Source organism: Chelonia mydas, chromosome 3 (genome assembly GCF_015237465.2).
Source record: "Chelonia mydas isolate rCheMyd1 chromosome 3, rCheMyd1.pri.v2, whole genome shotgun sequence".
In the NCBI taxonomy this organism is placed as follows: domain Eukaryota; kingdom Metazoa; phylum Chordata; order Testudines; family Cheloniidae; genus Chelonia; species Chelonia mydas.
In genome coordinates this window covers 109770000-109793532 of record NC_057851.1, presented here as the reverse complement: position 1 = coordinate 109793532, position 23533 = coordinate 109770000, and the positions used below count along the sequence as shown (strand labels likewise).

At 43.8% G+C, this 23533-nt stretch overlaps 1 protein-coding gene and 1 pseudogene across 3 annotated transcripts in view; both read right to left on the bottom strand.

The window, feature by feature from the left end:
- The window catches only part of GINM1 (glycoprotein integral membrane 1), a 43744-nt gene that overhangs the window by 12466 nt on the left and 7745 nt on the right, over positions 1 to 23533 (bottom strand). Inside the window, exons 2-7 of one of the 3 annotated variants that reach the window (XM_037894959.2) lie at positions 9650 to 9709; positions 9359 to 9455; positions 5790 to 5941; positions 3563 to 3719; positions 2629 to 2762; positions 326 to 489 (exon numbers count right to left, since the gene is read on the bottom strand). In XM_037894959.2, the coding sequence (XP_037750887.1) occupies positions 326 to 489; positions 2629 to 2762; positions 3563 to 3719; positions 5790 to 5941; positions 9359 to 9455; positions 9650 to 9709 (764 nt within the window). The remainder of the gene's footprint in view (positions 1 to 325; positions 490 to 2628; positions 2763 to 3562; positions 3720 to 5789; positions 5942 to 9358; positions 9456 to 9649; positions 9710 to 23533) is intronic. The other 2 variants (XM_037894960.2, XM_043543126.1) reach the window with 2 other exon arrangements.
- LOC119565796 lies at positions 20139 to 21821 on the bottom strand (annotated as a pseudogene).

Below are 23533 nucleotides of genomic sequence, written 5' to 3'. Positions count from 1 at the left end.
TACACTGCGCTTGCAGAGCTTCAGATATTTGGCCTTCCTGTTCCTGAGATGAATAATGCTGTAGAGAAAAAGCCTACCCCTCACAGATGGTCTTCAGAGAGCTGCTACTACACATGTAAAATAATGCATTATCACCAACAATTTAATAGGTGGTACTGACCTGTTTTTTCCAAACTTCTTTATAAGAAGCCACTTACAGTGGAAAGCTAATCACTACCTTTTTGTGGAGTGGTAGCAAACTCTCCACATTATGAGGTTGTCTCCTTTCATTGACTAGTCTTAGGACTACAAACAGCTTTTTTGGGAGTATGCAAGAATTACTCACTTGTGTTCGCAGGAAGGGAAAAGCACTTTTAAGATTCCTAAAACGAGAGCTGCTCCTACAACTCCTGTCCCAATGACTTCCATCAACTTAAAGAACACAGGGAAAGATTTAAGCCAGAACCCGCACAGCTCTTTTCTCAAGTATTCCACCCACTGGCACATCACCTGAAACCAACAAACACGTTAAAAGAACAAGACAGTTTCTGAAATATGTCTAGTGCAGTCTAGCTACTGGTGAATCCCTACAAGATGGATTAGCTCTGGTTTAAACATATAATACAGTTCATACACCACTTTACATATCACTCTTATTTTCTAATTGATAGTCTCCCTGCTCAGGAAGATTTGACACATGCAAATCTGTAAGACAGCCTTAGTCATATGAGAGGAGATCCCATGTTTGGGTGGGGAGTTGAGAACCACAGAGCAGCCAGAGGCAAGGCTATAGATGTAGATTACACATGCTACTTGCAACCAGAATAGCATTTCCCACTGCAGTGTGTATCAGGGAAAGGGTTACTGGTGCTGCAGCAGCAACATTACATTGGCTATGAAGCACCGTTGAAGGCTGCCTGAGAGAGCACAAGAGGGTAGAATATTTGGAGGAGGACCCTGGTGATTTTTTTTAACTGTCAAACAATGCCAGGCATTAACCTGCTGCAGTGGTGACTTGCAGGTAGTACGTTCTCTTTTCATGGTGCTCGCTTTGTGTGTCTGACTGCAACAGTCTCTGAAACAGGAGCATTGTAGCAGTAACTGTACTCCCAGGTGGAGAGCACTGAACAGAATTTTTCCTTTTGAAACATCTGGTATTGGCCACTCTCAGAAACAGGAGACTGGATCAGATGGATCACTAGTATCATACAACAGCAATTATTACATTCTTATCATGTAAGACCGGGTACCCACAACAAAATTGCAGCTGGAAAAGTTGCAATTTCAATTCTCAGCCCTGTTTAACTTGAAACAGCCTCTGCAACAAAGTAATAATGTATCATGCTGCTTTTCTCTACATACCAAAAAAGAAAAAAACCTCCAAGAGATGGAGTTCTGAGGAAAAAAAAATCACAAGCTTCTTTAAAAAAATAAAAACACCAGAATAGCTTTCATAACCTCTAGAAAGGCACTGTGTTTGTGAAATGGCATGTGGATGGCCTTTATGTTGCAATGTACAACTTACTGAATCATGCTTTTTTGTGGGAGGAGAGCTGTCAAAAAAATAAAGGGAAGGGTAACCACCTTTCTGTATACAGTGCTATAAAATCTCTCCTGACCAGAGGCAAAACCCTCTCACCTGTAAAGGGTGAAGAAGAAGCTAGGAGAACCTTGCTGGCACCTGACCAAAATGACCAATGAGGAGACAAGATACTTTCAAAGCTGGAGTGGGGGGAATAAAGGGTCTGTCTCTGTGATGTTTTTTCCGGGAACAGATCAAGAATGCAGTCTCAAACTCTAAGTTAGTAAGTAATCTAGCTAGAAAGGCGTTAATTTCCTTTTGTTAAATGGCTGGTAAAATATGCTGTGCTGAATGGAATGTATATTCCTGTTTGTGTCTTTTTGTAATTTAAGGTTTTGCCTAGAGGAATTCTCTGTTTTGAATCTGATTACCCTTTAAGGTATTTACCATCCTGATTTTACAGAGGTGATTTTTATTTTGTCTTCAATTAAAAGTCTTCTTTTAAGAACCTGATTGCTTTTTCATTGTTCTTAAGATCCAAGGGTTTGCGTCTGTGTTCACCTGTACAAATTGGTGAGGATTTTTATCAAGCCCTCCCCAGGAAAGGGGATATAGGGCTTGGGGGGATATTTTGGGGAAAGACGTCTCCAAGTGGGCTCTTTCCCTGTTCTTTGTTTAACACGCTTGGCGGTGGCAGCGCAGGGTTCAAGGACAAGACAAAGTTTGTACCTTGGGGAAGTTTTTAACCTAAGCTGGTAAGAAAAAGCTTAGGGGGTCTTTCATGCAGGTCCCCACATCTGTACCCTATAGTTCAGAGTGGGGAAGGAACCTTGACAAGGGGTGTTTGGCTTCCTTTCCTAGCCATGGATTAATGGGGAAAATTTACTGCTTTCTGCTTGATTCCAAAAGGAGGAGAGACTAAGATTCTGTAACATTGGACAATTAAGTTTGTGTTGATCAGTATAGTGCTAGTCTTCTCAACAGCATCCCCCTAACCGCCGTTATTTTCTTCTAGATTTCTCACTTGCTCTTATCCATTTCCAGTCCTAAACACAAAATTAGAGACATTTCTGATTCCGTTTTAACTGGGACTTAAGATGGATACCATAAGTATTTTAAACAATTACCTTATAAGATGATGGAGGCTCTGTCCTGAGAGGAGTCTCCGGTAACTTGCCAGGTAATGTCTCTTCATCTACTGTAGTTTCTGCTTGCCAGAGGAGGTAGTGACTGGTTGGTTGCAGTGGGCCTTGAACATCTACTAAAGAAGCAGAAAGGCATAGTTAAACATTTTTAGCTTCTCCATTTCACCCACACAACTTCTGGTGGAGCAGCATATGATATAACGATGCACACAGTAAGCAAAAGAAAGTGATGCTGCATGTGTGTGTGCACTGCAAGGTTATCTAAGTTTATAATGAAAATACAAATAATTAAAGCAGACATTTTCATTTGACCTTCGGAATAAACCCTGAAAGAAGCTGAGGTAGCATTACTAGGCAGATTCAACTATGAACTTTAGCTGTCATCTGCTAAAAGGTGAGAAATAAAATTCATAAAGTCCCTTAGTAAACCCATAAGAGAATTTGATTAATAAACTGAATTCTAGCCACATTTTCAATATAAAGTAAAATTTGGTAACTCAAACTATTCCCTATATAGAAATGGACCAGACAGGAACTTACTTTACAGAACTCAATTCTTGTCTTGAGAGAGCTTCAGTGGTAACCTTTATTGTAGGACTAGGGCAGAAATGGCAAATACAACTCAGCTAGGAGAACTACAGTGATATTAGATCCCCATCATCTTAAGTGCCATTTCAGAATCACCTCTGAAGGAAAAAACATATTTGAAAAGAGAACAAAAGAAACAGCACACAATACTAAATCATAACCAATAATCTCTTAATGAACAGAGTGTATGTCTTGGGAAAGTCAGTTCACCTCTACATGCCTCAGCTTCCCTCTCAATGAAACTGGGATAGTGAAACTTGCCTGCCTTTGTCACATGCTTTGTGATTTATGCATTAAAAGCATGATGTAAGTGCTATATATTACTTACCTTTTCCTGAGAGATTGGGAAGTGTAAACAACACGTCCTTGTCCCTGGGGATGGAATACAGCATGCTTTCCTTCAGAGGAACAGAATGGTTTGAATGTCTAAGTACTTTCAGGCCCTTAATTAATATGTTTATTTCAGTAACCTCCTCTTGCTGAACCTGCAAAGGAGAAAAATATTGGAATTTTATATATTTTAAAGTAAGGGTGAGGCAGGCCACTGGCTAAAAACAAGCACCATTAAAATACTTTTAGCATGAAGATTTTTGTGGATGCACAAATATTACTAACATAATGAACATATTTACATAATTCTTTTTATTTACTTATACATTAGCATGAGTGCGTTAAAGGTTGGGAAGGTGCCTGTTCCTGCAAGAAGGTGTGTTAATACGATCTGCTTGATTTTCAAGAGTTGTACCTAACTCATTATAGCCTTGATTCAGCAAGGTATTTAAGCACCTGCCTCACTTCAAGCATGTGAGTAGTTCCAATGAAGTAAATAGGATTTTGCACATGCTTTAGTACGCTGCTGAACTGAGGCCTACGCTACTGGCCTTTCATTGGCACTACTGCTACCATTTCCTACTTTACCAAAGTCTGACATCAAGGGATAATGCATTTTTACACAGGTGTATTATCTGCAGAGCCAGTAACGTGATTTCTGGTGTGACCAGCAGCAGTTCAGCTTGTCTGCAAAACAAGTTCTGCCAACATGATTAATATCTGCATTTGTCCTTCCAGCAGCTTACGCTTATCGACTTTAATTTAAAGCTACAATATTCAGAGGAGGGAGTGGCACAACACTGATGTAACAAAGTTATTAGAAAGTACAAACAGACTATGCATATTTTGTAACCATATTTATACTAGATTGACCTAAAACATAACAAAACTCATTTTTCTTCCACACAAATATTAGGTGATGTATAATTTTGACTTATTCTTTATTTTTAAAAAATGATCATTTGAAGTACTGACTGATAGGAAAAAAATTCAGTGTGAAGATTAATAGAACAGCTGTTCAAAATACAAGACCAGGAACTGACAGAAATCCGGCATGTGCACTGGGTCCAGGACAAAGACTGCAACATGTAAGTTTGTCAAGAAAAAGGAATGCAGTCGGATGTAAGCTATTAGCTAGACCCTGCCCTTAGGTGGTGCACAGTATTGCGTAGCTTAGAATTAGAACTACTGCATAATAGGAATCATCTGTTCACTGTCAGCTGATAATCAAACAAGATTGCATGCAGTGTTGGTCTCAGGATATTAAGGAGACAAGGTGGGTGACCATCTTTTATTGGACCAACTTCTATTAGTAAGAGACAAGCTTTTGAGCTTACATAGGGCTCTTCTTCAGTTTGAAAAGGGTGAAAGTTCAGACAGAAATAAAGCAGTTTAATATGCTAGTACTAACTCCCTAGCAAGATTTGAAGTATTTTGCACAGAATAGCGAAAGATCTGAAACAAAGCAATATTACTCTATGGTAGTCACAGCAGGAACCAGTGCAACACAGGCTAATTGTTTTCATAATAAAAGGTGTAATACACACTTACTTGAAACAATGAATTACCAGATCCTTTTAATAAGCTCCAGTCACAATTGTTTTGACAAATGTACTACCTGTTAAATGTCTGTGCATGCACAGTGAAAGGAGACTATAAGCCATTTTGAGGTAAATTTAATAGTAAATTTGATAGTAAAATCTCAACAGAAACTAGAGCCTGTATAAAAGACTGAAATGTATACTGAACCATAACCTGGACATTTCTAGTTGCAGCAACAACTTGTATCATTAGGGCGTGCTCGGTGTGGAGCTTCTCGGGTCTGCAGAGTGAGCGGCTAACCATTTATGCCAAGTTTTGAAAAAATAAAGTGCTTCATACTTTTCAATTTTTCTTGAGTTCTCCTCTCCACTATAATTGAGAAACATCTTTCCAGAGGCAAATTAGATTATTTTTTCTTAAGAGCTCATTTGCCCTCAGTGTCTCTCCCCAAAATCCTGTCTGTGATGATTATTTTCATGGCAACTACCAAGTTTTTGGGGATAGGGCATTGCTTAAAATTCACACACAATATTCTATAAGGAGACAAAATAGTCTAGGCCTTGATCCTGCCAGGTGCTAAGCGCTTTATCCCCAATCCAGCAAAGCACTTAAGCAGATGAGAGTTAAAACGTGTAAATTACTATTCTGGTTTAGAATGGGCAAATAAGCATGGCTGGTGTTACCTCTCTCCCATCAATTTCCGTCACCTCTTCCTGAATGACAATCAATTGCAAATTCGATCTGGATGCCAAGGGCCACTCACGAAACATGATGCGAACACTAACAATTCCCAAATGCCTTTGATCCAATAGGTTATCAGAGTTTCCAGTTTCCACTGTCAACAGATAATTATGCAGTGCACAAAGTCACAAAGAGAAACAGAAGGCTCACCCAATAAATGACATAAGTCCACCCTTGAGGAAGTTAATTTTATAACATTGACAAAGAATGATATGTACCCAGCAAATACACCATTATCCCAATGTCAAAACTCACCAGAACTGCAAAGTACAATGAACACAATTAGAGACATTGTAACTTTCCACAGTGAAGTCTACTCTTCACTTTTCCCCCTAAAATTTTCTATCATTGCTCTCCATGGTGCAGTACCATTGGTGGCAGCCACGTTGGGAATTTTAGGGTAGAGCAGCCACCATTGGTGTTTTCAGTGCTGTCCTATTTAATCCTACTCAAAGCAGATCTAAAATGATACAGTGCTTAAAAGTCCGGCATGCCTCTCAACCTGTCTGCACTAATGCTTTCACTGACTGACCTAATCACATAACTATGGGAAATCTGAAAGGGACAGGTAGTGTAGAAAATATATGTGCTTATTTTTAAGTTGCAATTTCACACCAGGGGAAGAAAAGGTGCAACTGTCTGTCTAAACTTGTCTGCATCCAATCCAACTGACTCGCTCCATTTACACCTCAGTTGTCATCCCATCTCAACTGTCTAGAGAAATACAAAGGGATGATGCTGCAGACAAAACAACCACTCATTCAACAACTTAGAAAAATATCAGCGGGAGTTTGTGTAAAAACTTTCTTTAAGGAGGTCAACCCTCTCCTCCTGGCGATACCTGCTTGGCTCAGACCCAATTTTCCTTCTTCAGGTGGCCACCAAGGGAGCCACTACCCCCTCAGCAGTCATCAAAGCCTTCAGGAGAATGTCCACTACCCTTCTCCACACACAGCATATGCTGGGCCCAAAGGCAGGGAAGGGATTCGCCAGCACATTGGGGAATGGGGTATCCTTGGCCCAAGCTAACCCCTCCCCACCATGTTCAGACACCACTGCTCCTGCCTCCTCATACCCCCTGCCAGCCTTATGACTTTACTACCCACAACTGCCTCATACCCACCACCTCAAAGTCTACCATGAGCACACACTCAACAGCCCTCCACCTCTCTCTCTCAATGCTTCCTCCTCCCCAAATACAATGCTCCCACCACTAGTGAGTGTGTGTTAGATGTGAAAGTCAGTTTGTTGTGGAAATGAGGAGTCCAAGTTTGCATTGATATTTTGATGTGCAGGTGGTCAGGCATATGAATTGAGGCTGGTCTGGATGTCACATCCAGGCCATTGATGCACTGCACAGCTTGTCGGTGTTGGGAGGCACAAGGTGCTTGGCCTTGTGTCTTCAATCACCCAATAAGACCCTAAAATGTTCATTGCTTACAGTAAAGCCCCTTAATATCAAAGATTTTTTTTATTTATGCAGCAATGCCTTGCATTATGAAAAAATTGTTGCCAGATAAGAGAAAATATTAAGATAAATTTATATAGGTATCTCCCAGTGGACCCACAAGCTTGTTGAACATTTTCTGAATCACAATATTGAATATACAGTTAAAGGACCAAATCCTAAGAGATGCGTAGCACCTGCAGCTCCCAATCCTCCCAACCTTTAAATGCTAAGTCCCCTGAATTCTATTAAGTTTAATGGGAACTGAAGACGTTCACCACTTAGCAAAATTGAACCCACTGATCTCAATAGGAGTTACAAGTGCTTAAGAGGTGCTGAGCAGGATTTGGCATAGTTCTTAACACAGAACTACTCAGTAACAACTCAAAGACTTCTGTCCAGGGCAAGAACTTGAATACTTAGGGCCTGATTCAGACCTCAGATAAAGTCAGTGTAGTTAATTTGCTTTTACGATAACATAAGAGACATCAGAATGAGGACCTTAGTAATCCTATAGCACTTTAGATCTTCAAAGAACTTTACCAATATTATCTAATTAAACCTCACAACAACCCTGTAGAGAGGTTAAAAGTCTTGTGCCAAGGTCACAAAGCTGAGAACAGAACTCTAGAGTTCCTGGTTCCTAGACCTGGGGTCAAATCACTGATTTTTGCCTAGTTTCTGATTTACATAGCACATCTGTAAAATTTCAAAAGCACTGTAGATTAGTGGGTTGGACAATTAGAAAGAAAACGGAATTTGAGAATGCTCAGCATCTCACAGGATTAGGCCTTACATTAGTGAATAAAATCTTGTCTTGCATTTTTCTTGAGTCAATTACCTCTGAAGTGGTTACACTTTGAAATGTTTTTTAATCTATACTAGAGATGAAAAAGGTAGGCCCATACTTTTACTACATGAGACAAATAGTAATGAGTTACTGCCTACCCCAAAAGAGAGTATTTAGTTATTCATTTGTCATCCTTTGGGTTTTCAAAAGACGAGGTCACAGTTTAGAGAAGCAATTTAAAAGGCCATTAGTAAAGGTCTGATCATAAAGGGCAGATCTCAGAAGCCAACCTTGAGACTGACCATAAGTATTAAATCTGTATGTAAAAGGATCTTCAGTCAAATGAACATCCCTGTCTCACCTTCATTAATTATGCAATCCACTGTGCAAATCCAAATATCAAAACACTTTTGATTGGCAGTCCTTGCGCAAGACTACAACACTGAACTAGGGGAAGGAGAACAGACATGTTTGCTGGGTCGTGGAACAGACATGTGCAACACATCTCGAAGAACAACATTTACAGAACAGGTTAGTAACTGTTCCTTCTTTGAGTGATTGCACGTGTCCATTCCACTTCCAGTTTGAATTGGGAATGGGCGATGGGATGGATCACTTGATGATTACCTGTTCTGTTCATTCCCTCTGGGGCACTTGGCACTGGCCACTGTTGGAAGACAGGATACTGGGCTGGATGGACCTTTGGTCTGACCCAGTATGGCCATTCTTATGTTCTTATTGAACTAGTGGGGGATACAACAGCTTCCCCCATTACAGACAGTATAAAATATTAGGATTGCAACACCTACACAACAGTATCTTACATGTGAGAAACCTGCAATCCCAATGTATGTGGAAGGACAACATAATGGCAAAATATACTTAGAAATTAGGATTATGTTGATCTTTACTTATCCTACTCAAACTCTCTTTGGATGTGTGCTACCCAACATAGGGAGACAACCATTAGCAGTGGGGAGTTGCATCATCATATTCACATTACCCAGTCCAGTGCAAAACCCTCCCCTTTCAAAAATAAACACAAGGTCTGTATTTCAGGTGAAACCATGTAAATACCAAGGACATGATTGAGACATGGGAACAAATGAGGATGTCAGATTTTGTTTCATGTTGATTCTACACACATCCTAACTCTGTAACCGTGTTGTTTCCAAATATTGCCGACCTTCAGAGAGCACCAGAGCAATGAATTATGTCCTTCCCTAGGGGACATGGAAGCAGATATCCCACATAAAGAACTGAGCAGTACTCACATATTAAAGTCTGACACTTAATCCGGGTGACACCTCTCTTCATAGCAAAGTCATTTACATAAATCTGTCCACTGTTGTAGGTGATATTAAAGACAACCTTAAAAAAATAAAAGATAGCAGGCAAAATATTAATATAGACAGTCAGATTTTCAGTTTCATAAATAAAGAACAGATTAGTGAGTCACTATTGTATAAAATACTGAAATGAATAACATCTGCGGAAGCCACACGTTCACAGGTAGAGTTTGATTCATAACTTACTAATATGTTGAGTAAACAAAAACAACAAACCTGTGCTTCTTGAGATTCCCCACTGGTTTTCAACATAGTAACATTAACTCTGATGTTTTCCTGAAAAAAAAACAGTAATGAGAAAATAAATTGAGTCCTGTAAAATGGAAGTGTCTTGCAGTGCAAAAGACATTAAGTCTACCAACTACTTTCACGTACTTTACTGAAGAATAAATGACATGTAGGACAAGTGAGCACATTCTCTATGCTCACTGTCTGGCAAAGTGCAGCTAGTGGAACATGCTTACTTGTCCCACACATCCATTTTTAAAGAGGACTAATTACAAAAGAACAATTACCACTCCCTGTTAAGTGAAAAAAAGTGATATATTTTTTTAAAAGACGATCAAGGAAACGTGCCATGTTTTCACATCCCAATATGCTTGAAATTGACTCAATTATAGCAAGGGCCCTACCAAATTCACGGCCATGAAAAATGTGTAACAGATCGTGAAATCTGGTCTCCCCCCATGAAATCTGGTCTTTTGTGTGCTTCCACCTTATACTATACAGATTTCACGGGGGGAAGACCAGCGTTTCTCAAACTGGCAATCCTGACCCAAAAGGGAGTTGTGGGTGGAGGGGTCACAAGGTTATTTTAGGGAGGTTGGAGTATTGCCACCCTTACTTCTGCACTGACTTCAGAGCTGGGTGGCTGGAAAGCAGCAGCTGTTAGCCGGGCACCCAGCTCTGACGACAGCACCCGCAGGAGCAGCACAGCCGGAGAGCGACGGCTGCTGACTGAGGGCCCAGCTCTGCAGGCAGCAGCACAGAAGTAAGGGTGGCAACACCATCCCATGCCATCCTTCCTTCTCTCCTGCTGCTGGTGGCGGCTCTGCCTTCAGAGCTGGGCTCCAGTCAGCAGCCACCACTCTCCAGCTGCCCAGCTCTAAAGGCAGAGCAGCTGGGCAGTACCGCAACCCCACCCTACAATAACCTTGCGACCCCCCCCACAACTCCTTTTTGGGTCAGGACCCCTACAGTTACAACACCATGAAATTTCAGATTTAAATAGCTGAAATCATGAAATTTATTATTTTTATAATCCTATAACCATGAAATTGACCAAAAAGGACCCTGTATTTGATAGGGCCCTAAATTATAGCAAATGAAGATTGAGAAATTCCAACATATTAGGTTTTTTCTATCTGTGGGTCATGACTCAAACTTGGGTCATCAAAATGTGTCCAAAATGTGTCATGTGGAAGACAGAGTGTGGGGAGGAGTTTCCTATCCTGGGAGAGGCAGTTGCAGAGCCCACTCCGCACTCACCCTGCAGCTGCGGCTCCAGTCCTGTAGGGCTGTCTGGGCTCAGTTCCCACTTCGTGTGTTACAACTTGTTGCTGGGAGCCTCAGTGCTGCTCAGGTTTAGCCCAGCCATCCCTCCATCATGATGACAGGGAGCTGGCAGGGCCAAATTTGAGTGAGTGGTGCTGTGGCCCCATGTGCCAGCTGGAAACGCCACTCACACAAAGGTGGCCTGGCCAACCCTTCACCACAGGGGCCAGGCCAAACCTGAGCAGTGCTGCAACCCCAGGGGTCACAATGCCTGGAGCAGGGAGCCAACCCTACATGACAGGAGCCATAGGAGCCACCACTGTGATACGTATGGTGTACTTATTTAGTACGTATTACATTAATATGTATAAAGAAAAGGAGAACTTCTGGCACCTTAGAGACTAAAATTTATTTGAGCATAAGCTTTCGTGAGCTATAGCTCACTTCATCGGATGCATTGGAGCTGTAGCTCATGAAAGCTTATGCTCAAATAAATTTGTTAGTCTCTAAGGTGCCACAAGTACTCCTTTTCTTTTTGCGGATACAGACTAACATGTCTGCTACTCTGAAACCTATTAATATGTATATTACATATTGCGAAGAAGAAATACTTAGTAGGCAGATGTTTTTTGTGCTAGAGCTATTTCCTAGGTTGTGACAGGCCATCACATTTTACAAATGGGTAATACAGTACGACACTTAAGTCCATTCCCACTCCACATCAGTGCAAAGTAATCTACATGATTTTTAGTGCTCAATCCAGTCTAGTTTTCAATAAGCATAACGCTGCCTTTAAATGGGACAAAATTTTGGTTGTCTGAGTTGCTGGTAATCCTCACTCCTTCTGCCCCATGACACAACCCCTAACCCCACCCACACATCCTTTCCCTGTCCAGATGCAAGGGATTTGTTTCCCTATTTCAATCTCAAATTGTTTTAATTCATGCCATTATTGCCCCCTACCATCATCCAGTCCCTAAGAAAACTTACATCTTCTCCCTCCCTTCTCATCATTCAGTCCTGTCACTTTGTCCTGACGGCTACTTTACTAGCACTGTCAACCCCTCATTTGTCTCTCGTACCTTCCAAATAGCTCCAAAACCTGCAACTGTTCATTCCGGTCTTCAAAAAACAACTCCCTCGAACCTGACACACACTCACTACTGTTCCACTGTTACCCTGCCCTTTCTCAGCAAGCTGCTTGACAAAGTAGTTTTTAAATTTCCCCACTTCACTTTTCATACAACCTTAACTGATTTCAACCTGCTTTTTGCTCTGGCCATAATCTGGAAAACTTTCTTCTCCTTAAAGCCATATCTTCTTTTTCTGCTGTTGGTACCTTCTTCTCTGTACTCATTTTCCTCAACTCAGCGCAGCCTTTTTGACTGCATTTTCTTGTACAAACTTCATAGCTAAAGAAGCATTTCAGAGTCCCTCAGATCACTATTTTACTTCTGCTCTCTTTGACCCTCTGTACATTGGGATTTGAACCATGTTTTAAAAGAGACAGTTTGGGGTCACATAGACTTAAGTGGTTTTTGGAAATGGCTTTATACAATTTAGATTGTAAGCTCTATGGGACAGGGAATGTCTTACCATGTGTGTGCACTGCACAACAGGGCCCCAGTTACTGAGCGGGTCCTCATTATAATAATTTTGCCTCATCTATGCTGGTCAGTCCAAACCACATTTGAAAATGATTTGGATGGAACGAGGTTTAAATCAAGTATAAACACTCCACAAAGCCCAAGAGATAGCAGTTCTCTGGGAAAATGACTCATTTATCTACCAACCACAAATATTTTGTCCCCAGTAAAATGGGGTTGAAAACAGTTTGGCCGCTAATGTACAAAAGCCAATTTGCTCCTCAATGTCTGTTACAGGAAGCAGAGGTCTACCATTTCCAGAACTGGAAACAACCATTCAGGAAAGATGAAGCTCACCAACTCATTTACATAACTAATATCAGTTACTGCCAATATAAATCAGACTCATAATAAAATTGTAGAACCCAACCCACTGGGCTTTCAGCCAGCTCCCTCACTCTAAACACATTCTTCTCATCTGGCTCATATTAAGAAATACTTAAAACAAACATATATTTAATCTAACTCTTGATTTAGCATTAAGAGCTGTATCGTATCTTTTACCTCCCAGCCTTACACAGCAGAGATTACTATTCCCTTCCTCTTGTGATTTCCTAACTTCTTTTGCTTTGCCAAGTAACGCTGAATGATCCACAGGGTACGTTTTCCAGCCAGTCTTATTCCTCCCTCATTTTTTAGGATTCTGGTGCATTTTGAACATATTTATGCAAAAGGTATTTATACAAAAATCTTTACAGAATGATGTAGAATGACTCACTCAGATTATGAGTTGGGGGAAAAACTGTGCCACTGTTCCAAAAATAATGAAAAGGGAAGAAGGAAAGTTCATGTTTCAAAAAAAAGTGTTAGACAGGCAAATGAAAGGGTGTAACAGGACATGCTGAGTCTTCACCTAACTCAACACCTTGTCACTCAGCTCCCCAGCAGTATTTGTTAATTGGGACTTAACTGGAAGATAGGTGACTGACCTAAGGTGCCAATTAACTGAGTAGAGCTACAGCTGAGGGGCTAATTGAGGGGGAGCAACCCCCAGCAGCTGGGATTTTATGAGCAGACAGGAAGAAAGTTCTGGGAGCCAGAATGAAAGCAGAGGTAGACGTGACTAGCTATTACTCGTACTGTTCCCTTCCCTAGAAACAAGTTGGGAAGCTGGTTATGGATTCTAAATATATGTAAACAACACTACCAGCTGTGACCTGTGGAAAGAATATAATAAAGTGCAGTGGTGGTGAAGAAGACCGGGTGACTGAGTGAGACTGGAAAGGATCCTCAGGGGACCACCCCATGACAAAGGCATAAAAGAAAAATACATGTGCTCAAATACTAGCGCTAAACCGAAGCATTTCAAGCTTACAATGTGAATTATACTCTAGTTATTTTGGTATTTCAAGGTCTTTCAATCCTTTCAACTCATAGTATCTAGTCCTAAATTAAAATATTCTTAACTCCCACTTGAATGGGAACTTTAACTGCATATGTTTAAGTAGTTTAAAAAAATGAAAGTGATCAGTTGTCTTGTCCATATACTGCTAAAGTTATGGACTGCAGTCATAGTGCCTGGACATTCAAAATGCTTTGAAGTGTGCAACATCAAAAAGGTTGCAGCTCTTGATCTAGTCAGAGCAATTTAGTCTGCCACAACACACACCCACATCTGCCTGTAGCCCTTGCAAAAAAAAAAAACACAGCCACATCTGTGTTCATGGCTTGCAGAGCCACATGGGCAGCAGAGAAATCATGCTCTTCCCATTCCCAATTCTCAGGGCCTTCAGTTCCAAGTCTGTTCATAGCTAGATAGGACTAACTCTCCTGCTCAGTAACTGTTTGAAGGGTCAAAATCCATATGCTGTTTGTGTTACAACCTGATACATAGACTCTGTCAGCTCTTTTTAAGGCCCAAAAATCCAGAGTTTGGTCAAGAAGACAGAGGCCTAGCAAACAGTGAACAATAGCTAAAAAGGAGAACAAACAAAGGACAACCTTGCTTTTTGCTAAGATAAGTTCGGTCAGCAAGAAGCCAGGTGGAAATTATAATTGGGGGCTTTATCTCAAAGTTGCAAACAGACCAAATGAATGAAAGGGGCCCTGTTTCTTCTGTAGAAGAGGTGCCTTCCTACACACCAGCCCTGAGTTTATCGAAGAGGTTCAAACATGTCAGTATGAGATATGATATCCTCCCTCTCACAGATGTGCACCTCTCCCCCAAGCCATTGCCAGTGCCTGCCTTAGAAACACAAACGAACAACTAAAAGACTATCTTTATTGCTATATACTTTTCATTTGTCCTTTTGCTTTAATTCCTAGGTGTGTACCTGTCAGACAATCAGGGGAGCTACTTCACTCCTATGGATCCCAAATCAGAATTCAACATATATATTTTATACTAACACACTCTATATTGTTTAAAGGAAAACACTTGGGTACTAATTGTCATGTGTTAACCTGAAACCATGGGCGGAGACATTATGTAACCTTTTGACCATTGGCTACCGTGCCTATCTTGTCTTGCTGCTAGACCTATCCAGGGGTTTGGGACTGCCTACCCTGTCATTTCCCTCCACCCATGGAAAATCCATATAATCCATTGTGATCAATTGTTTGGCAGTGTCTGAGCCTAATAAGCAAGGTGACACTCCGCCAGCGTTGTGCGTAATAAACCCATGTGCTTGATTCTACACGGTGTCCGTATTTTGTTCCTTCACAGTTTGACTTTTTTTGTTCCTCCCCATATCCATAATTGGCTTGTCTGCCCCCGAAAAATTTATCAAAGAAAAAAAAACAAAACAGTTACTGATCTTTCGTAACTGTTGTTCTTTGAGATGTGCTGCTCATGCCCATTCCATGCTAGGGATGCGTGTGCCACGCACAGATGCCAGAGATTTTTCCCTCAGTGGGATCCATAGGGCCTGCCACGGTGCCCCGGTGCTTCTGCGTTGGTATAAAGGGCATTGCCGGCTCTGTGCCTTTTCAGTTCCTTCTTGCTGGAGACTCCAACAGTGGAGCAGGAGGGCAGGTCATGGAATGGATATGAGCAACACATCTTGAAGAACAGTTACGAAAGGTTAGGAACCATTTTTTTTCCTGGGAGTGCTTGCTCTTGTCGATTCCATGCTAGGTGACTCACAAGCAGTATCCCTGGAGGTGGGATCAGAGTTCATGGACGTGCTGATCGCAACACTGCTCTACTGGAATCGGCATGGTCACGGGCCTGTTAGGTGATGGCATAGTGGGATGTGAAGATATGAATCAACAACCACGTTGTGGCCCTGCAGATGTCCTGGATTGGTATCTGCACAAAGAACACTGCTGATGAAGCCTGGGCCCTTTGTGGAATGAGACCTTCACCTGCTTGTAACTAGCTCAGATGCAGGCAGTGATCCAAGGTGATATTCTTTAGGACGACACCGGTAGTCCTTTCATTCTGTCCACCACAGCTACGAAAAGCTGCACAGACTTGCAGAAGGGCTTCATCCTTTCAAAACAGAAGGCCAGGGCCCGTCTAACATCTAAAGCAGGGGTGGCCAAAGTGCGGCTCACGAGCCACATGCGGCTCTTTTATAGTGAAAGTGCAGCTCACCGAGTCTCCCCCACACTCCCACCCCATTCTCCAACTCCAGTCTGGGGTGGGGGGAGCTTAAGGCTTCTGCAGGAGGCATCTGGTGGGGCTTAGGGCTTCAGCAGGAGCGGGACTGAAGCCCCGAGCCACAGCTGGCACACCCCACAGGACTGAAGCCTTGAGCCACAGTTGGCATGCCCATCTCTCAAACGTCTGAAGATTATCATAAGCGGCTCGGCATGTCAGTAAGTTTGGCCACCCCACTCTAAAGTATGTAGCCAATGTTCCTCATTGGTGCTGTGAGGCTTTGGAAAGAAGAGTCCTGATTGTTATTGAACTGCAACACCACCTTTGGTAGGAAGGGTGGTTGGGGGTACAGCTGACCTTGTCCTTGAAGAACACCGTATAAGGGAGTTCTGAAGTCAGGGGCTTTGATTTCGGAGACCCTTCTGGCTGACGTAATCACCACTAGGAAAGCGACCTTCCATGAGAGAAGCAGTAGAGAACAGGATGCCAACAGCTCAAAGGGGAGTGCAGCGAGCCTTGACAGGACCAGGGTTAAGTCCCATGGGGGAAATCGGTTCATGGACTTCTGAGTAGTGTCTTTCTAAACCCTTGAGGAACCTGATCGTCATCTCATGGGAAAAGACTGATCTGCCTTGGACTGGAGGATGGAAGGCCGAGACGACTGACAAGTGAACCTTGAACGATGATAGTGCCAGATCCTGGTGCTTCAGATGGAGCAAGTAATCCGAAATGGACTGCAGAGAAGACCAAGATGGAGAAAGATTCCATTCTGAGGCCCAACAAGTGAAACGCTTCCACTTAGGTAGGTAGCCCTGGTGGAGGGCTTCCTGCTACCTAGCAAAACTTGCTGGACCTGCTTTTTGGGGTTCAGTCATGCAGAAGCCATGCCGTCAGGTGTAGAGAGGCAAGGTTTGGGTGAAGCAACTGGTCTTGGTCTTGTGAAATCAAGTCTGAACGTGGTTGCAGCTCCAATGGAGTTGCCAGTGAGAGGTCCAGAAGTGTTTCAAACCAATACTGATGTGGCCACGCCAGAGCTATCAAGGTAAGATGAAGAGGGACAAGGTGAAAGTTTAAGAGGACCTTGTGAACCAAGGGGGATTGGCAGGAAGGCGTACATCAGTCCACTCGCCCACGAGAACAGGAAGGCATTGGACACAGAGCCTTTGCTGAGCCCATGCACTGAACAGAACCATTTGCCTTTTCTGTTCTGTCTGGTGGTGAACGGGTCCACTTGGGGAGTTCCCCACTTCTGGAAGTTAACGCTGACAGCCTCTGGGTGAAGAAACCTCTTGTGGCAAGAGGAAAAGGACCTGCTGAGGTGATCTGCCAGTGTATTCTGCTCTTCTGGGAAGTGTGCCGCCTTGAGATGGATGTCATGGTTCACACAGAAGGCCCACAGTCAGGGCTGAGGAGCAAGCTCCCCCTTGCTTGTTGACGTAAAACATCAAGGCCATGTTGTCCATCAAGACCTGCACAAGACTGCCTGACAGCTGGGGAAGAAACACCCGGCAGGCCAGGCATATTGCCCTGAGTTCCCTGATGTTTATATGCAGGGAGAGTTCTTCCTGGGACCAGAGACCCTGGGTCTGAGATTGCTGAGGTGGGTTTGGTCCCATCCCCGGTCTGACAGCCTCTGTGCTGTTGAAGAGGATGAAAGTCTCAGGGAAAGAAAACAACCAACTGGAGCAGAAGGAAATGATCCCATAGTTGGGACCCTCCTTCCAGATGATGATGTGGTATCCGCTCACACTGAGGATTCCTCTCTAGGGGAGGAAACTCCAGTTATTGGGAATAGACGAGTATTAGTAATGGGCGATTCAATTTTTAGAAACATAGATAGTTGGGTTTGCAATGACCGGGAGACCCGCACGGTGACTTGCCTGCTTGGTGCAAAGCTTGCGGCTCTCTCGAGACATCTAGGTAGACTTATACGTAGTGCTGGGGAGGAGCTGGTGGTCGTGCTACATGTAGGTACCAATGACATAGAGAAGGATAGGTGAGAGGTCCTGGAGGCCAAATTTAGTCTGCTAGGTAAGAGATTGAAGTCCAGGACCTCCATGGTAGCATTCTCTGAAATACTTCCAGTTCCACGTGCAGGGCCAGTTAGACAGGCCGAATTGCAGGGTCTCAATGCGTGGATGAGACGATGGTGTAGGGAGGAAGGGTTTATATTTATTAGGAACTAGGGAAACTTTTGGGAATGGGGGAGCCTATACAGGAAGGATGGGCTCCACCTAAACCAAAATGGAACCAGATTGCTGGCACTTAAAATTAAAAAGGTCGTAGAGCAGTTGTTAAACTAAGGGCTGGGGAAAAGCTGATAGGTGCGGAGGAGCATGTGGTTCAGACAGAGACAAGCCTGAGGGGAGGATCTATTAATGGAGATTCTCTATGTCCTAGTAAGGAGGAGAGGATGGATGATGATAAAATACAGGTAGGATCTGATGAGAAAAAGTCAAATGAAAAAAAGTCCCGTTCAATTACATCATGTAATGGCAGACAGCTAAAAAGTGACAAGTTTTTAAAGTGCTTATATACAAATGCTAGTATAATAATAAAATGAGTGAACTAAAATCCCTCATATTAAATGAGGATATTGATATAATAGGCAACACAGAAATGTGGTGGAATGAGGATAACCAATGGGACACAGTAATACTAGGGTATAAAATATATTGCAAGGACAGACATGTCGTGCTGGTGGGGGCATGGCACTATATATGAAAGAAAGCGTAGAATCAAATGAAGTAAAAATCTTAAATGAACCAAACTGTACCACAGAATTTCTATGGATAGTAATTCCATGCTCTAATAATAAGAATATAGCAGTAGGGATATATTACCGACCACCTGACCAGGCTGGTGATAGTGACTGTGAAATGCTAAGGGAGATTAGAGAGGCTATTAAACCCAATAATAATGGGGAATTTCAACTACCCCATATTGACTCGGTACATGTCACCTCAGGATGGGATGCAGAGATATGGTTTCTTGACACCTTAAATGACTGCTTCTTGGAGCAGCTAGTCCTGGAACCCACAAGAGGGGAGGCAATTCTTGATTTAGTCCTAAGTGGGCACTGCTCTGTTCTCTGAGCAGACAGACTCCAAGCTGCAAAGCCTCAAAGACTTGAGCGCCACGCTCCATTCTCTAGGCCTATATGCTCTCCCGGCCTTCAGGAAGCATTTCAGACCTCAACAGCCGTAAGAACATAAGAACCACCATACTGTGTCGGACCAAAGGTCCATCTAGCCCAGTATCCCGTCTTCCGACAGTGGCCAATGCCTGGTTCCCCAAAGGGAATTAACAGAACAGGTAATCATCAAGTGATCCTGTCATAAATATAAAGGGAAGGGTAAAAACCTTTAAATCCCACCTGGCCAGAGGAAAAACCCTTTCACCTGTAAAGGGTTAAGAAGCTAGGATAACCTCGCTGGCACCTGACCAAAATGACCAATGAAGAGACGAGATACTTTCAAAGCTGGAGGGGGAGGGGAGAAACAAAAGTTCTCTCTGTCTGTGTGAGGCTTTTGCCAGGAACAGAACAGGAATGGAGTCTTAGAATTTAGTAAGTAATCTAGCTAGATATGCGTTAGATTCTGTTTTGTTTAAATGGCTGATAAAATAAGCTGTGCTGAATGGAACGTATATTCCTGTTTTTGTGTCTTTTTGTAACTTAAGGTTTTGCCTAGAGGGAGTGTCTATGTTTTGAATCTGATTACCCTGTAAGGTATTTACCATCCTGATTTTACAGAGGTGATTCTTTTATTTTTCTTCAATTAAAAGTCTTCTTTTAAGAACCAAGGGTTTAGGTCTGTGTTCACCTATGCAAATTGGTGAGGATTTTTATCAAGCCTTCCTCAGGAAAGGGGGTGTAGAGTTTGGGAGGATTTTGGGGGGGGGGGAAAAGACGTTTCCAAGCAGGCTCTTTCCCGGTTATATATTTGTTAGATGCTTGGTGGTGGCAGCAATAAAGTCCAAGGGCAAAAGGTAAAATAGTTTGTACCTTGGGGAAGTTTTAACCTAAGCTGGTAAAAATAAGCTTAGGGGGTTTTTCATGCAGGTCTGCACATCTGTACCCTAGAGTTCAGAGTGGGGAAGGAACCTTGAAAGATCCTGTGACAGATTTTCATTACCAATCTGCCTGGGCCCACAGTTAATCAGGCTAGGGCCACAGGATCTTTCTGGGAAGGAGATGACGAGGCACACCAAGTGTCTAAATTTTAAAGCTTTATTAATAAAATAATAAAACAACAGCAGAGTTTATTGGGAACACTCCGGGGGGAAGAAAGCAAGTGTTAATGCCCCAAGCCCTAACCCACTTTCATACTCACACACGCCTCCTAGACTGGCCAAGACTAGGTGTAACGTCAGAAGAGGGGCGGCAAGAGGTGGACGGCAGTGCTGTCCTGGGCCCAGACCGTCCAAGGATCCGCTGTGCTCTCCGAATTGCTCCAGCTCTCCGGAGGGTTTTAAGCCCTGGGCTCCTTTGGGGGTGTTCCATTCCACGACCGCTGTTCCTGGTGCTCTTTGTGTCAGTCCAAACCGGCTTTCTATGGCCTTCTTCAGCTTTCTCAAAACATGCCGACTAGACTTTGTTTTTCCTCCATGCTGACCTTCGCTGTTTCACTTGTTTTGGGTTGCCTTTGCAGGTCTGTGATTGTTCAGTTGTGTCTTTTTTTTTTTTTTTTTAACCCAACAGTTGTGGTTCATTCTGACCTTTGTCCTGGTTGCTCCAAGATGGATCGGATCCGGTACGGTGGTGGGCGGCAAAACCAGGTGTTTAGCTATCACCAAGGTCTCTAGATAGCAGAGCTGAGAGTATCCCTGGCGGGGTGGGGGCGATTAATTTCCATGGACCGAGGTAACGAAGAGACCCAAGGAGCTGAGCACCAGGAAGCCGGTGATGACAGCTTTGACCAGCAGCGCCATCCAGCTGCCCAGCTGGAAGACGTGAACAAAGGATTCCATGAAGAAGGCCTTGTAGACACTGAGGCCCAGCAGCAGGGTGAGGGGCAGGTGCTAGCACTTGGGCAGGTTGTAGCGGGTGAACATCCACACCAGGGCAGCCATGGCGATGTAGTGAACCAGGCTGATGTTGGAGTCGACACTCATCTGGATATATTTCCAGTCAAATTCAATGCCAAGGGCTCCACCCAGAGAGGGAATGCACCTGGACACGACGAGCTTTGCCGGGGCCCATCCCATGTCTGCCACCATGATCTTGTACTTGCCCTTCCCCGCGTTCCTTGACATCACCAGGTGCAGCCCCACCAGGTCAGCCAGGTCCACTGTGGCCTTCATGAACTCCCCCACAAAATCGTAAGCCCTGGCTCCACCCTCCCAGGTGGGAAAGAAAGTGGCAAAGAACAGCATCTTGCAGAGCTGGACAAAGAGGTAGGTAGCCCCAGCTTGGACGCATCTCCAGAAAGCATTATACTCCAACAGGCTGCTGCAAATGTAGGTGATGAAGTAGGGGAAACAGGCCAGCACGAAGCAGTTCCCAAAGTGGAAGAGGGTCACGGCTGTGCTGGTGCCAGGATCAGTGTGGGGGTAGGGGGAGGGGGCCATCTGGCACCGCCCAGATCCTGCTAGACCCCCTGGCTCCCCCCAGGCCAGGGACAGAACCCAGGAGTCCGGGCTCCCCGCCCCTGATACTCACTAGACCTCCTAGTTGTTGCCCATTCCCAGCTTCTCGCAAACAGAGGCTAGGGACAACAGAGACCATGGAGGCGCTGTAGCCGGTACTACCTCCAGGTGGTGCCAGGGGATTGGTGACCGATGCTGGGTCAGGGACTGCTGCAACAGGGCCAGGAAGGTGCCGCAACCACTGATGCCAAACAGGAGCTCTCTACCCCCTGCGCCCTTCTGTCTCTGGTAGCCCTGGCTGGCATGAAACCTTGGGTGGTGAGAGGTATCGGGAGAGACATCAAGTCCTTTGCAGCCTGGAAGGCCTACAGAGTTGACGGGGGGCCGCAAGCACGAGGTACCACAACCGCTCCCCAGAATCAGAGGTGGGTTCCAAATCGGGCTTGGTACACTGACTGTGGATCTGGAGAGGACGAATGGCCCGGCATGGGTCTGACAACAGTTGCTCCCCTCTTCTCACTCTTCGGCACCAGAGAGCGCCCTCTCCCGGCGCACTGTTTCTTGTGCTTCTTCCTCGGCACTGGTGATGGGGAATGGTACTGGAAAGAGCACAGAGACTGCAGTACTCAGTGCCAATTCGGAGCAGGACAGCTCAGAGCCTTCAGGTGGATGTCTCTGTCTTTCTGAGTCCTTGGTCTGAAGCCCTCATAGATTTTACACTTCTCCTTAATGTGAGCTTCCCCACGGCACTTTAGGCAAGGCGAACACGGGTTGCTCATAGGCACAGGCTTGCTGCAGGAGGTGCACAGCTTGAAGCCCAGGGACCGGGGCATGCCCAGTACTTGGGACAACATCTCTCCAAGACTGGGACAACTATCTGTTCTATATACACTCAGAATAACTAAATCTGCTAACTACAACAGATCAGAGTCCAAACCACTGTTAGGAAAGCCTTGCAAGAGCAAGAAGGTCATTCCTAGCAACCGTGATGGGCAATAAGAAGGAACTGAGAGGGTATGGAGCTGGTGATGCCCTTTATACCGGCACGTGCGTGGAGCTTCAGGGGGCACTAGGACCAGCCCTGCAGATACCACTGAGGGAAAAATCTCCAGCACTTGTGCACATGGCGCGGAATGGAATCGACATGAACAAGCACTCAAAGAACAACATTTATTCCTGTTGTCATATATACCTGTCATAAATATAAAGGGAAGGGTAAACCCCTTTGAAATCCCTCCTGGCCAGGGGAAAGCTCCTCTCACCTGTAAAGGGTTAAGAAGCTAAAGGTAACCTCGCTGGCACCTGACCAAAATGACCAATGAGGAGACAAGATACTTTCAAAAGCTGGGAGGAGGGAGAGAAACAAAGGGTCTCAGTCTGTCTTTATGCTGGCTTTGCTGGGGACAGAACAGGAATGGAGTCTTAGAACTTTTAGTAAGTAATCTAGCTAGGTATGTGTTAGATTATGATTTCTTTAAATGGCTGAGAAAAGAATTGTGCTGAATAGAATAACTATTTCTGTCTGTGTATCTTTTTTGTAACTTAAGGTTTTGCCTAGAGGGGTTCTCTATGTTTTGAATCTAATTACCCTGTAAGGTATCTATCATCCTGATTTTACAGAGGTGATTTCTTTACTTCTATTTACTTCTATTTCTATTAAAAGTCTTCTTGTAAGAAAACTGAATGCTTTTTCATTGTTCTCAGATCCAAGGGTTTGGGTCTGTGGTCACCTATGCAAATTGGTGAGGCTTTTTATCCAACATTTCCCAGGAAAGGGGGGGTGCAAGTGTTGGGAGGATTGTTCATTGTTCTTAATATCCAAGGGTC